The sequence below is a fragment of the Ciconia boyciana genome, chromosome 6, assembly GCF_034638445.1.
Source record: "Ciconia boyciana chromosome 6, ASM3463844v1, whole genome shotgun sequence".
NCBI classification, from domain to species: domain Eukaryota; kingdom Metazoa; phylum Chordata; class Aves; order Ciconiiformes; family Ciconiidae; genus Ciconia; species Ciconia boyciana.
In genome coordinates this window covers 32,152,827-32,168,063 of record NC_132939.1, presented here as the reverse complement: position 1 = coordinate 32,168,063, position 15,237 = coordinate 32,152,827, and the positions used below count along the sequence as shown (strand labels likewise).

Genomic DNA, 15,237 nt, shown 5'->3' with positions numbered 1-15,237 from the left:
TTCTCTTTTACTCTACTCTTGGATTTACTGAAAGAAGCCTATCAGAAAATTATTATAGCGTGTCTTAAGGACAATGACAACTATTTTCAACTCGAAATAGAACCTCCTTCTCGCTTGTGAAAATGTGTGAAGTGAGGAATGTTTTCCAGCTTCCATGTATCACTGATTACTCTGATACTAGCAGGCTTTGTTGTTGTTTTTCCTCTTTGTTTAGCTTAAAACTCCCCCTAACAAGATCTTCCTGTATGTTACATGTAGAAATGAAATTGTTACGAAAATGAAAATGCCCATGCTTGAAATTTAATAGATGAATAACTAACATTCTGGTACTTGTCATATAAATCCTTAACTGTTTCAGTTTTCAGCTTGAAGCATCATTTGGAATTAAAAAATGGAACAACAGTAATTTATAATAATGAGAAATAAATAACTGAAAATTGTGAAAAGACCGTGTTTTAACCTATGTATCTTTTTTGGTTAAAGCTTCTGAGAAAAAGACATATTGGAAACGATATTGTGACAATAGTTTTCCAGGAGCCTGGAGCACAGCCATTCAGCCCAAAGAACATTCGATCCCACTTCCAGCACGTCTTTGTCATTGTAAGAGTGCATGGTCCCTGTACTGACAGCGTTTGTTACAGGTAGCTATCGCTAGTTTCCCTGAAAACATGGGATTTGAGTGCAAAGGGGAGGTGTCATTCCTCTTCTAAATTCTCAGTAGGGAAACAATGAAAGATAGGGGTCGAGGAGATTTTTGCGTCATGCGAATGTAGAATGCTTCTTAAAAAGTAGACACACGTGAGTATGTAAAGGAAACACACCCAATGAGGAAATTACTGCTGTCATTATGTGTGTACACACACACACACATAGGTACTGTTTTGATTCTTATTAATTCACGTTTTGTTTTGGATAATTTGGGCATCTGAGCTTATGTTCTATTTTTGAAATTAAGACAGTGAAAAAGTATGACTAACCTCTCAGAAAGAAGCTAAGTTCTCTCAAATATTTTGTCTGAAATATCTTAATTTCTTACCTCATTTCAGTCCAACAAAGAAATTCCAGAGTATTCTGCAGCAAAAAAAAATCTTAGTGTGACCTAAAAGTCAAAATGATTAAAATAGAAAATGGTGATTGATAGTAACATTATAATAAAGAATTGCAAGGTGAGATTCCTATTTAGCATAAATTTTTAAACAGATTGAAAGCATGTAGAAATAATGTTTTTGTTACACTTCTTTTTACAATCAATGAAACTTTTTACCTTTGTTATATCCTGAACTCGTAATGTATTTTTGTTTTTAAATGTTGACTGATCTCAGCAAACTTTTCTAAAGCTTCTTTATTTAAAATATGAAGTGTTGGAGTAATGGATTTAGAGTAGTTATCTTGAAATGAGGTAGCCTTAGAATTAACTTTACTGAAATAAAAATGTTCACCTAAGTGTTTCATTCAGTCAAGTGCTTATTTAGAGGATGAGCTAAGACTGCAGTGTCTGAGATGGTGTATTGATGTTTTTCAAGGAGGTATAGTAAGGTTTAAAGGCTTTTCCCTCCCCATAAGTTTTTGGTAAAGCTCACACAGCACTTCTGGAACTGATGCTGAACTTTGTACATGTATTAAACTCTCCTGGAGCAGGCATGTTCATGTTGATACTCATTTTAAGGCTGCTTATTGACAAATTCCACTGCTACATAATTTATGTGGACATAGCTTGTTGTTAAACTTTTAGACATATGTTTCAGCTCTTAGTCTGTACGGAAACTGATTATGAAGTAAAGGGAAAGTAAGAAACACATCCACAAGGGCTACGGATGCATTTTCCGTTTGAATTGAGTATTACAAACACAGAGAAAGATCTACTTTTGGTTATTATTTTAAATAATATGATTGCATATTTCCAATTTCTTCCTTTTAAAAGGCACGGGAAAGATTTATACTTGTTATATTGTAATAAATTTAAATATCTCAGGGTTCTATTTCTGACCTTCAGACTTCTGAATTGCTTTCATTTTTCAAGTGTTCACAACAACAAGGGTTGGAACTTTACTGGTTACTATTAGTGAATAAAATTTGAGAATTTCAGCTTTAGTGATGCTGCAGGCTTAAATTTTAAGGGGAGGGGGAGCAGGCAGGAAAAAAGAAATTGTGAGAGTGTCAGTGTTCATTTTGATACAGGAGACCACCAGAGCATTGTATGTTCTGTGTACTGTCTTTAAGATTAAAATCCTTTATTTTTTTGTCCTCTCAGTGCAAACACTTGATTTAAATTTATAGAATTCCATTATGAAAAGTTTTTCTAGGAAACTTTTCAAAGTAAGTTTGACCTCTTTTTCACTGAATTATTTGGAACAGTTTCATAGATTCATAATTCTAGACAAAACAGGAAGCCATATAGCATAAAAAAGTACTGGAATCTATATTAAAAACTACATAAAAGGAATAAAATCAAGCACTGCCTTGGCCAGTGATTCTCCCTCCCAACTAAGATAAACAGTATTTCACAAGTCTGGCTTCTCTGTTGGCATCGTTCACTTTTTAAAACATCTCTCGCATATGTTAAAGATTAAATTCTTTTCCCTGTGATTCATGATATTGAAAACCTAATCAAACAAAATGTCACTGGTAGTTTTTCATTACATCCAGTAACTGTGTTTAACGCTTAGGCTTCTATCTCTTAATGACAGACCCTTTAGGACCACTGAAGATGATTGAGTCAGATGGTTGCATCATGAGCACCCCCTGTTGCATACTTTTATATATATTGGCACACATTTGAAGGAAATATGACAGTCAGTGACATCTTTCAGTATCAGTTGCCAGAAAATATAATTTAAAAAAACCCCCAAAACCAACAAAAACAAACAAATAAAACACCCCACCACCCAAAACCAGAAGATATGGTTAAAGATTGGGTGACTTAATTTTTATTTTTGGTGTTCCTGTGGCGCCCCCCCCCACCCCATGAATTCAGAACTACCATACATGAGTGATTCCTTTTATCAAAAAAGCATGATTTTGCACTTGAAGCTCTCTTGAAGCTGTGGTACTGAGGATGACTCAAAAATGCCTAGGTGCAAAAATAAGTGGCCTTCTGTTTATACAGTAAGGGGGCATACTCTCCATGCTGGCAAGATTAAAATGTAAATATAGGCATATTGCTGAGAAAAGGAGAGAAAAATTGAGGGCTTAAGGAAAAAAGGAAATCTATTTTCTGTATTCAAAAACTGCTGAATTTGCATACAGTGAAACACTCTGCTTCTTCCTTATTCTTTTATTTCTTTTAGTGTTGCTGTGACAAGATCCAGAGATGTACCATCCTTTGGACCACCTATTCCAAAAGGTGTCACGTTTCCTAAATCAAATGTGTTCAGGGACTTCTTACTAGCCAAAGTCATTAATGCAGAGAATGCTGCTCATAAATCAGAAAAGTTTCGTGTGATGGCCACCAGGACCCGTCAAGAGTACTTGAAAGACTTGGCAGAGAAGAATGTCACCAACACACCTATTGACCCTTCTGGCAAGTTCCCCTTCATCTCACTTGCTTCAAAAAAGAAAGAAAAGTCCAAGCCTTATCCAGGAGCAGAGATCTATAGTTCTGGTGCTATTGTATGGAGTGTCCATGCAAAAGACTACAGCAAGGGTATGGAAATAGACTGTCTCCTAGGCATCTCTAATGAGTTCGTAGTCCTCATTGAACAGGACACGAAAAGCGTGGTGTTCAATTGCTCTTGTCGAGATGTGATAGGGTGGACTTCAACGGACACAAATATCAAAATATTCTATGAGAGAGGTGAATGTGTTTCTTTGGAGAGCTTCATCAGCAACATTGATGATATCAAAGAGATCGTCAAAAGGCTGGAGGTTAGAATGTGTTCTCTTATTTGATTCCACTTCTTTCCTTTCTCCTCTCGCCCCACCGCCAAGTAAGGCTTCAATTTAATAATGCCTGGGATCCCTAAAACTGTTCTAATTGTTTATCATGAGATCTGTAAGGACTTTCCTGCTTTCATTTCTCAAAATCCAATATTGCTTTCACTTTTATCAGATATAAGCCAAGCTCAGCTGCTTGTGTGAGTGCCAAAAATGTCTCAATATATTTAAAAAAAAAAAAGGCAGGGCCTTCAGATGCATAAATTGCTCCCACACAATAAATATAGAAGTGTCACCTTATTTATTTTCCATGTTTTCCTTCCCTTTCTCTGTTTTGTAGGCTTGTTGTATCTTGTTTCAAATGAAGCTGTAATATCTTTGAGACTGACTTATTATGTTGCCAGCAGGGTGCCGTCCCAATCCCTATTGCAACCTTCAGATGTTCTCTGAATGCATGTGATAAACTAAAAATGCAAGGAATCATGGCATCTGTCTATAAAACATCTGTCTGTGTTCATTTTTTATCCAATTAAGTTATGAAAGAATGTGTTACGTTTTACTGTCTTTCCTGTAATTTCGCAACTGTAGTTGTATAATGACCAGGAAAAAGGGAAAACCAGGCCCTATTAAATTCCTTTTGGCGGTATTCGTGCTCACGGTACATAGAAGAGTTGACATAGACCCCAGTTTACTGTGCTTCGTAGCTGCATGCCACCACATTCTGACTGAAAGTAATCTTGCAGTTTACTGAAACAGCTAGAAATGTAGAATGGTTGGTTGGTTACTAAAGCGTAAAAGACAAAGTAGAGATGCTTGTGTAACTCCATGTGTTTTTCTGTTGTGTGCTGCCACGTGTCTTCTAAAATTCCTGTGGTTTCAGTAAAAATTTCAAGGCAGAACTTGGGTAACCAGACTCTACTGAAAATACTAGTTTGAGTGACAAGACCAATTTCAGCTGATTATGTACCCCGGGCTGTGATATATATTGCTTGATCGTGTCCCACCATTGTCTTGGGAGTTGCTTGATTGTACAAAAATGGAGCCCTTAAACCTCTATTAGCACTGAAGGTATCTCCGTGCATTAAATTCTGTCTTCATTTCAATTCACAGCTTGTGACTAAGGGCTGTGAAACAGTGGAGATGACTCTACGTAGGAATGGTCTGGGTCAGCTTGGTTTCCACGTGAACTATGAAGGCATTGTGGCAGATGTTGAGCCCTATGGCTATGCGTGGCAGGCAGGACTGCGACAAGGTAGCCGGCTGGTGGAAATCTGCAAGGTGGCTGTAGCCACTCTGAGCCATGAGCAAATGATTGATCTTCTCAGAACATCGGTAACAGTGAAGGTCGTCATCGTCCCTCCGTATGAGGACTGCACACCACGCAGGTATTGTACAATAGCTACATTTGGTCTGAAATTGTATCTTTATTTGTGGGGTTGCGGGGGAAAGAAACACCACAGAACGAGTGTTAACCTCCAGAAACCATGGTATAATTGTAATATAGCATCTAGTATTGTAAGGTGAAAGAGAAGGGCAGGAAAAACCACCTGTATTCAGACTCGAGGCCCCACAAAATATTCATTGGATACCACAGTTTAATAAAATGTGTGAAGAACCTCATGTATCCTTTAAATTCCATGGAATTTAACATGGAAATCAAACAACTTTTGTTGACAGTTTTGTGTTTATGGTGCATCAAAATTAATTGTACATTTCCCTCCCTGCTTTCCCATTTGTTGGTAGTTTGCAATGCCTGTGGATGTAATTCTTGAAAGCTATGAATAGACTCACATTCTTCTACTTTCACAAATAAGTAAGGCTGTAAATGATGAGAATTTATCAAAGGTATGGATCTGGCCAGAGAAATTGCTGCAAATTGTAATTCTTCCTTAGTCAGTAGTAAATCTTGCTGCATCTCTCTCACTTCCCATCCATGTTAAGCCTGAGGCTTGTGTCAACTGTATTATTGCTTTTATAGCTTTAAAATGTTGCTTGACCAGAAATAAGCAGTAATATGTGCTTTTTTCCTAAACTGGACATTAAGTCCCTCCATTTTTCATGAACTTACAGTAAAGCTTTTTATAATTTTTGCTGCTCCCATCTGAACTCTGTGCGGTTGTCTGTAGCATTCAGCCACATCCTAAATCTGATTCCCATATTCCTGACATCCAGTATTAATATCTTGCAAATGCTATATGATTAAAATGGAATGATCTTTAATAGACTAAATTTGCCTGCAGGCTAGCTCAAGGTTTATGCTGGATTTGCCAAGAAGTAGTAAGTACAGTTATTAAAGTTCAATGTGTTTCTTGCAGTGAGAGACACGGAGAGCGTTTTGCACTGCTGTTTTCTAATCAGGCGATATCTTTGTAGGGGTAGATGCTAAATCTTTGTATACTTAAGTTTAGGGCTGAACTTAAATGCATATTTATTAGATTGATATGAAATTGTGTCTCCGAGCAAAGACTTTGTACTTGCATCAAAGAAGAATCCATGTTTGGTTTTGCTGTGAGCTATATTAACTCCTTTTGTAACCGGTAGCAAAACAGGAGCAGAGAGAAAAGGAGTTTTATTTGTCCTTTAGTTGTCAGTGGAAAATTGAATACATGTCAGGGATTAAAATGAGCCGTGGCATAAGGTCACCCATGAGGTATTTGGAAAGCTTTTGTACAGTATTTAGCAGCCCGAGCAAATGGAAAGTTCAGCTGCAATCATTGCAAAAGGATTAGACCAGAAAAATCTGTGTGGAAAGCACAGATCCTATTATTCCTGAGCTAAATTAAGTACAGCCAAAAGCAGGCTTAGCTTTAGTGTATCCAAACCCATAGCAGGAAGAGAAATTACTGCACTTTTTGAAATACTGTACTCAGCATCAGTGAGTTTTGTTGTTGTCTTGTAGTGAGCAAATGTTCATGGTGGGTTATTGCCTAGTTATAAAATTTCATAAAGCAACTCTTTATCCTGCTTGCTGTATCCAAAATCATTAAGGTTTAGGAACTGTGTCTTGAATTTGTAGCTATCCTACATATATTACTAGAGACTTGTCTTAAATCTTTGCACAAAGCAATTTCTCTTTTGGCAATCAATTTTTCAAAATTGGAGTCCTTTAGTCCTTTCATCCTCTAGAGGTCATTTAGTATTTCTACTACAGTAACTTCTACAGACCGTAACTAAAATGAAGATCAGTTCTGCTTGGTGTAGTACATTCATATGAGAAGCAGTCCCTATCCTAATAAATTGATTGGCATGAAGTTGGAGGAAGAGCAGGGGTGCAGTTAGATAAGATGGCTTGCCAACAGGCACATGTACAAGGTCAGTAGCAGATACAAAAGTATATCCAAATACCCTGATTCACAATCTAATGCCCTACACAGAAGCAGGCCTTGTTATGGTTATATCTCTACTAAAAGATGGTCATTAAAAAATTTCCACTGAACTCATTTAGTGGACTGATTGCTGACCTTAAAGTCAAGGACACAGCAGCAAGAGGAAATTGTGTATTCTTGCTTCTTAAACTGTAACTATGTCTGCAAAAAAAAGAGAAACCCAAACTACTGAAGTATATAATCACTAGGGAAAGAATAGCAGAGTCACAAAATATGAAGAGAAAAGGAAAAACAAGGGTGTTAAGATTTTAGTTAGGTTGTGAGTGGACTTTGAATACATATCTCCTGATCATCCCCACCTGCCATGCAGAGGTTCACATCACAGAGTGGCCTGGGAGCACAGAAACGTTTCCTTTCAGATGAAGCTGAACTACACGTGCTTCAGAAGTGCACCTCGTGCCTTCCAACTGCTGATTTAATTTGCAGGTCAAGACTAGAGGGTAGGCCAAAGTAAAACCACAAAATGTGTATATTGTGACCAGCAGAACCTCAGTACTGACTGTTTCACTTTGTCTACTCCTATTAGACTCCACAACTTGCTAATGTCAGCATAGCCAGATAACTTGTTATCTGTTTTGTTTTGTATTTTAGCTGGGAAGAGTAATTGATATTTCTTAGCACTAATGGTGTAATCACTTAGAGGAAGAGCTAGAAGTAGAAAATTTTGCACTGATTGTTTATTTTTCCTTCCCATTAGATAATGATGTGTGTAGATAAACAAAGTAATCACAATAAAAGATTCACTTAAATAGAGGTATATACATTTGTCAAGAGGAATACCAAAATTATCCTTACCAAAGTGGAAGGTCACATCTACTTTCCACATGTCTCATTTTAAATATAAGCAGAAGTTTGCCCTGCATCTTATGTGAACTGCATTAGCTTATGTCCTGTTTTACTCCAGTTTTTATGCTGTCCTGTTCCTGTACATCCTCAAGAAGCAAAGGGCGTCTTCTGGGCTTGGCATTTACAATTTTTAGCATGTACACATTTATCAACTGAAGTACTCCAAAGCCAAAGATGTTTGACAATGAAGTGTAATGCATTATTTCATGGGAATTTTGTCTTTTCATGGATCTTTCTGTGCATCAGAAAGATTTATCTCAAAAAGAACAAACATTTCAGGTCTTATTTATCTGGGTGCAGGTTAAGTTCTAAAACCCATTACTTTTTTAAATTAGGAAGGGGAGATACCCTTCTAGCAGATTTTGTAGCTTTTATAACCCAGTAATCAGATGAAGAGTATCAAAAATTGTTAAATAGATGCTTCTGAAAAGCAAAATCTTACATCTACTGTTTCATTGATTCAGCTGAATCAGAATTGATTCAGCTTGTCTTCAGTTTTCTATCCTTGTGAACAGGATATATTTATTTTATTTTTTATAGCAGCATGTTAAATTTCTTCATTTCCAGGAGTTCTTCAGAAAACTACCGTATGCCAGTGATGGAATACAAAGTGAATGAAGGAATGTCGTATGAATTCAAATTTCCCTTCAGAAATAACAACAAATGGCAGCGAAATGCAAGCAAAGGACAGGGACCTCATGTGGCTCAAGTACCATCCCAAATACAAAGTCCAGTAACAACTAGGATTGGCTCTGGGAAAGGAGAAGGGAAAATGCCACCCCCAGAACGAGCAGGCAACATCCCCCGAAGCATCTCTAGTGATGGGCGCCCATTGGAGAGCCGGAGGTACGTGTCTTCTTCACAAATGGCTTTTCATTGCCGCTCAGAATCTTGCTGGAAAAAAGCACAATAGATTTATCTAAGTAGCTGAAGACTGCTTTTAATCTTGGTTTTAATTAGTCAAAAGGCAACATGAATATGAGCGAAACATTAGCCAAAAGGAAATATCTTTCCTGGCATGATTAACCACAAAATGAAGTGTTACGGGATTGTTAGGCTGTGTTTCTCTGTGTTGGATGGTACTCTAAAACTGCTGTATTGTTATTTAAGTTTTAAAGGAGTTACAATTGAAGCTTTAGACCTAAGTGTTCCTGAACTTCTGCATTTTGAAGAAGTAAATAAAAATTTTAGCTTGTTTATAGGCTTGGTGGAATCGCGTCAAGCTCCCAAGGCAGAAATAGCATCTAACAGGGTGTTTAGCAAGAGAATTCTGACCAGCACAGAAAGCGAATTTATCTGATTGGGGATTTTTTTGAACTTTTAGCCTAGAGAAGAGATTGTTTTAAGTTTGCATTTCTCAAGGGTGGTTTGGGGTTTTTCATTGCTTTGGGTTTTTTAAACAAGAAAAGCGATTATTATTAAGATAAAGGCACATCCTGCCACAGTATTTTCATTCTTTCATGGAAAAAGATGTACTTGATAAGTATTCAAATGAACTGTCATTGTTTTGAATACCTATACAAATCTGTCACTGTGTCTGCATTTACAAAGAGATCTGTTGAGGGAAACAAGCTCATAGCTTGTATTTCTTATTTTGGACAATTTGTTAAAAAAAAAAAAAGCTGTAGACAGATTCTGATTGTGCGTTATGTAGCTGAAAAATATAAAACAGTGGAAATAAGGTGCATACTGTAGAAAGTTTAAAGAGAGTTCTAATGAATTAACTTAAAGCATTTTTCACATCCTGAAGAACTGGGGATAAAAAAAAAAGTTCAAAGATGGTACAGCCAAGACCAAGAAACTACCAAGGTGAAATTGAAACTTCTGTGTAGGACACCTTGTTAACAAATTATAAGAGTTGGTAAGGACTTCATTTTCTTACTTTCTTTTTCATTGGACACTGTCATACTTCTGCACTCAAACTGATTAGAGAGTGCCCCCCCAGTTGTAGCTCTATATAAGTTCAATAGATGTATACTTAAAGCTCCCATCAGTGTGAGTTGCGAAAGAAAATTTGCAACACTGAAAGCACTAATAACTTCACAGACAGCCTGATAAGACTGTCTGTGAAAAAGGTTGCAGAAGCCAGTGAGACACTGGACTTAGCTCTCTAATGGTATATTTGGACCAACATAAAAATTGCATGGCTTCAGGTTGTATCTGCCTGTTACAGCTGAAGACAGGCAGATGCTGAATTTGAAGGAATAGGAGTTGGGGTGTTGGGTTTTTTTTGCTCTCTCCAGTGCTGTAGAATCTCATTCTGTAATTACAGAGGGCATAGTAGTACCTGGGCAAAATTTAAGGCAGTGGCAGAAGATCAGACTCAGTTGAGTTGCTGTTTTTTTCAGATGCTTCTGTCTCTTCATGGTATTAACCAAAGAGTTTTGTCTAGTCTTGAGTTGGCTGTTCCACAACTTGTGCTGAGGAGAGTGAGCCTTTGGCTGCACTGAAAGACGGGGTATTATTAGCTGTGTTTTTCTTGTGCATAAAATCCTATGTGGGCAACATCACACATGTAAAGCATCCAAAATTTATCCAGTCACTGCATGCTTCTAGAGGGGGGTTATGGCCTGAGAAATGTTTGCAAAGTGAAAATTACATTTCCATGTACTCAGTATTTGTTTTCAAAATGTGAAACTTTGACTTTCCATTTCCTTCATTTTCAAGGCATGTAGCTGAGGTTTTTCTCCTCTAGACATTAAGTATTTTTATTATTATTATTATCCAAAAAGGGTTCTATTGGACCTTTTCATCCTTAAAAGTACATTATCAAAGTAGCTTTTAAGTTTGGTTGGGAATTTTTTTGGATGCCTGAAAAAAATGTCGTCTCTCTTATCTTTCTGGTCTGCTAAACATGTTAGTCTTGGCTGGATCAAGTTTAAATATAACAGCAGCTGCATAAGGTTAATGTGTTTCCAGTTAAAGTGAAGAAAAATACATTTTTGTAATTTTAAAGGAATACTGGAGAAAAAAAAAGGCAATAAGCTCGCTCCAAGACTCATTTGTCTTGTCTCCCCATGATAAAAGAAAGCTTTGATTTTGGGGAAGCTCAGATACTTCTATTCTTATTATGTAAAATCTCTAAAATCAACAAAGATGAAATTTTCATAGCCCTCAACTACTGTCTCACTTAATTTTTCACCACTAATTTTCATACTTTCCATAGCGTAAAGATCACCTATCAGGAGGTACTGGAATCTGTGCGTGTTTCTGGTGCAGGTAGCAGTGATGGTGCTCCACTGTGCTTTGCTCCCTACGATTTGTTCTTTGCTCGGCTCTCGGTTGGAGAAATGAAGGACCAAGGGTAACCTGGTAATATGGGTACCAGGATCTATACTAGTGGTCCCTGCCATCCAAAAAGGGCACTCTAATTAACATGATTATAAACGTGACCCCACCATATATAAGATGGCTACTTCAGTGTCTCTCACTCTGCAGTATTTATGTTCTGTAGAGCAATTTTAAGGGATTTTAGAAAAAAGCACCTGTCATTATGGCTCATTAGCAAAGCAGTACAGATATCCTAGATTTCCCTACTGCCATTAGAGCTTCACTTCTGAAAAAAAGGTACTGCCTAAGTGTCAGTGGGGCTGGAAACTTACCTGTGAAGATCAGCATCAAGAAGTAATTTTAGTACTAAATTATAGCTGTAACCTCAATTTTAATCTTTGGTTGTGGTCTAGATATCACTAGCTATCACTTGTGTTTCTGCAGTGCTGAGCTGCACTTCAGACTTGCTGATGTTTGACTGATCTTAATACTTAGTTGTTTTGAGACTGGAGCTGGCCTTTATCCCTCTGTGCTCCTGCTTTTTGACTGCATGTTCTTCATTTATTGATTCGGGCGCAGTGACAGTGATGGCAGATCTCATCTGCCGCTAAGAAACAGCGATATATAGTTTGCGATCTATGTTTTAAGGGACATGGCAGCTGAGAAACCCATAGTAAATTGATCCATGTGGCTCTTTGAGCTCTGAATCTGAGATGATTTTTGGAACTAGCGCTGATAGCAGTCGCCCAGGACCACAGAAGGTCAGTACCGTCATTAGCTGTAGCTCCAGTGGGTGGGATTTCAAAGAATAAAATAGAGGCATTATAATATTTCTGATGTATCAGACCTGACATGGTACTCATTTTAATGGTAACATAGCAGCAATAAATCCATGACTTATATTAAGTATTTTGAAAAAAACCCGAAGATTTGAGGGATTCAATTCAAACAAAAAGAGTTTAACAGACAAGTGTTTCCCTCTGAGTACAAAGTGCTCTGAGAGTGCAGGGAGTACAGATGTAACACTTTTTGAACTACCTACTAGTGATATTTGACTGACGATCACTATATATAGCTAGAGGCTCTAAATATGCATACTGAGTGAAATAAATTTATTTTTTTACCCGTGCTGATATTTTCAGTTTAGTCATTTAACTATGTTAAAAATAAGTAACGGCTGCATTACCTGTCCTGAGAACAGGAGGATTTCACTTCATATACATAAAAACATCATGCCTCCCTGTGAAGACTGCTGTTGTAGATGGGAGAGTAGCTTGCTTGACAGTCCGTGATTCCGAGAAAGCAGCCAAATGCCCAGTCCTGTGCCTAACCAGCAGAGTACTTAAATTTGCCTTTATTGAATGTCTTCATGTATCCAACTCACTAGCTTATACTTAAATTCTCCCTGTTCCTCATAGTGTCCTGGGTCCTTGAATGTATTCATGATTGATGTGCATATTTGTAGGCGGGAAAACCCAAAACTTTATAAATCTTAAATCTCTAATGTTACTGCAACATTAAGACTGAAAAATCTAATAATATAAATGCAATAAATTCCAAGTCATGGTTTCTTTCACAACATTAATTAGTCCACATGGGACACTACATAGCTTATAACCCAAAATAAATATCAGAGTGACATATTAAGGAAAACAACAATAAACCACATATATGTGAAGTATGCCAGAGCTAATGTTATTGGAGAAGATGTAATTTTAGAGCTTGATTCCCCCCGCCACTGCCTCCTCCCAATTTTCAGTTTTTATTTTGTACACTTGGTTTCCAGACTTCATTAAGAAAAAAAATGTGCAGGGAAAGGAGGTGAGATAGTGTTAGATGATAATCTCTTCTTAATTAACTTATTGTAAACTGGAACCAGTCTTAACTAAAACTTGATTCAACAAACATTTGAAAAGTGTGAAAACCAGTGAGCAAAGCATGCTGCTGGATTTGTGCACTTCAGTACTGTACTGGATGAAAGCTCAAGGCTCTAACTAGAAAATTTCTGAGCACCATCGCTATTTTAAACCCAATGGAAAACTGAATTACGGCCTGACTGCAGTCAAGCACTGGCTGTAAAATTCCACAGTATGAAAGTATTAAAACAATATTCATTAAGACTGGTTTTAAGTCTTATTGACGACTTCGGAGCACAGTCTTGCCCTAAAACTTCTTACTTCTTTGAACGATGCCTGTGTGTAGTCAGTGACAATGACTGTGCAAGTAGTAGTTTATAGGTTAATTCCTGCAGATAAATTCTAGTTTAAACTGTTCCCATATTATATAAAAATCCTAATCTGCTGCTGCTTAGCTTGGATCAGTGATGTTTTTCGTAATATAAACAAGCAGGTGGCTGCGCTCATCTTGCCACCTGTCAAGTGAGCATTGTAAGACACGCTGCCTACCTCACAGGGTCTGAGGATTTGTTATTTTCAAGTTTTCATAACATTCTTCAAATTAAAACATGTACTAACATGAGATTATATATTTTGCATTTCCTACTGGCACCAGGACCTAGAGCTGGATGTAGCAGTGGAAAATCAAAGGTTTGTTGGTACACCTGGTTGTATGGCCAAACGCTTGTGTTCCAAAAACATCTGAGAAGAGCCATGCTGTGTCATGCCAAGAGTTGGTGTCTCTTGTTTGACAGTGGCGATCAGCAGGGGCCAGGGAAAAGCATAAGAAATGCTTACAAGTATAAAGGAAGACTGCTTACCAGGTCTGACGGTCTCCTGGCTGTCTGCTGTTTAAGATGGCCTTGGAGCAGGGTGTGCCTGTACTGCTGTGTTTAACAGCTGTGGGTGGTATCTCTTCATCCAGGTGCCTGCTACTTGGTCTCCTCATAGTTCCAGGTCTCCTGCTTGTTCTTTTGTCATGAGGGATAATGAATAATCATTTTGTTTGCTTGATCCAATAGAATTCATGTTTGGATGGATTGAAGCAGATATGATAAAATTCTCTATAATCTGTGGAGCTATATAGCCTATTCAGTGTTTCTTCATACGGAAGCCATTCTATATACCTCTGGTTGTCCCCTTGCCTGCCTCTGTATCTTTTCTCGTTATAATACGTGTTTTCTGAAATGCGATGATCAAATTGAAGAAGAATATTCGAGAAGGTAATCAGTGTGGTGTGAGAAGGGACAATATGACAGCATAGCTGCATTTTCTGTTTCATTCGCTATCCCCTTCCCCAAAATTGCTGATGTTTTTTTTTCCTTTTTGAATGGTTTGGTTTCCTTTTTAACATGAGAGCATTGAGTCAGTGTTTTCAGAGAACTGTCACATCTTGCAGTATTATTAGGATTGCAAAAATCAAACACGTGGAAGGTAAGCATGCCAGAATTACGATTTGCTGTGCAATTTTATCTAGAACTCCTATGTAACCATATTTTCTGATACTTCCTTTGATTAAATTACGAGAATTTCTTTTAACAGAGGACATCTGCCTCATTCAGTTCGCATACTGGATGCAGCTCATTAAAGAAGAGCTATTTAATGTTTTATTTTCCTCTTCATTACTCCATCCCTTATTTACTGAATGGTATTCAAATCCTGCTGTAAAGATGCAATTATTAATTCCCCTCTAAGCTTTACAGTGGCGCCCATTACTATAGTTTCTGAATGCTGCATGGGTATTAATTAATTTTCAAAACTCTTGTGTGAGAAGAGATGTCTTTGGCCCTCTTCAGATTAAGAACAAAGGTAGAGAGAGAAATTATGTTCTAATCATTTGCTGCGTCTTAATTTGGGCATCTCATTTGGAAGTGTGCCCAGCATTGTTAATATTTTATATGTTCAAATTACAGCTTGAGTTGACTTCAGCTGCTTTAGTAAGTTTTCAGCTCAGAAGTAAATCAGGC

The 15,237-nt window shown here is 37.4% G+C and overlaps 1 protein-coding gene across 13 annotated transcripts in view; it reads left to right on the top strand.

Annotated features, from left to right (window-relative positions):
- The window catches only part of SIPA1L1 (signal induced proliferation associated 1 like 1), a 224,970-nt gene that overhangs the window by 175,164 nt on the left and 34,569 nt on the right, over positions 1-15,237 (top strand). For all 13 annotated transcript variants that reach the window (XM_072864230.1, XM_072864227.1, XM_072864228.1 and 10 more), the window contains 4 exons: positions 484-641; positions 3,288-3,864; positions 4,984-5,258; positions 8,673-8,951. In XM_072864230.1, coding sequence (XP_072720331.1) covers positions 484-641; positions 3,288-3,864; positions 4,984-5,258; positions 8,673-8,951 — 1,289 coding nt within the window. The remainder of the gene's footprint in view (positions 1-483; positions 642-3,287; positions 3,865-4,983; positions 5,259-8,672; positions 8,952-15,237) is intronic.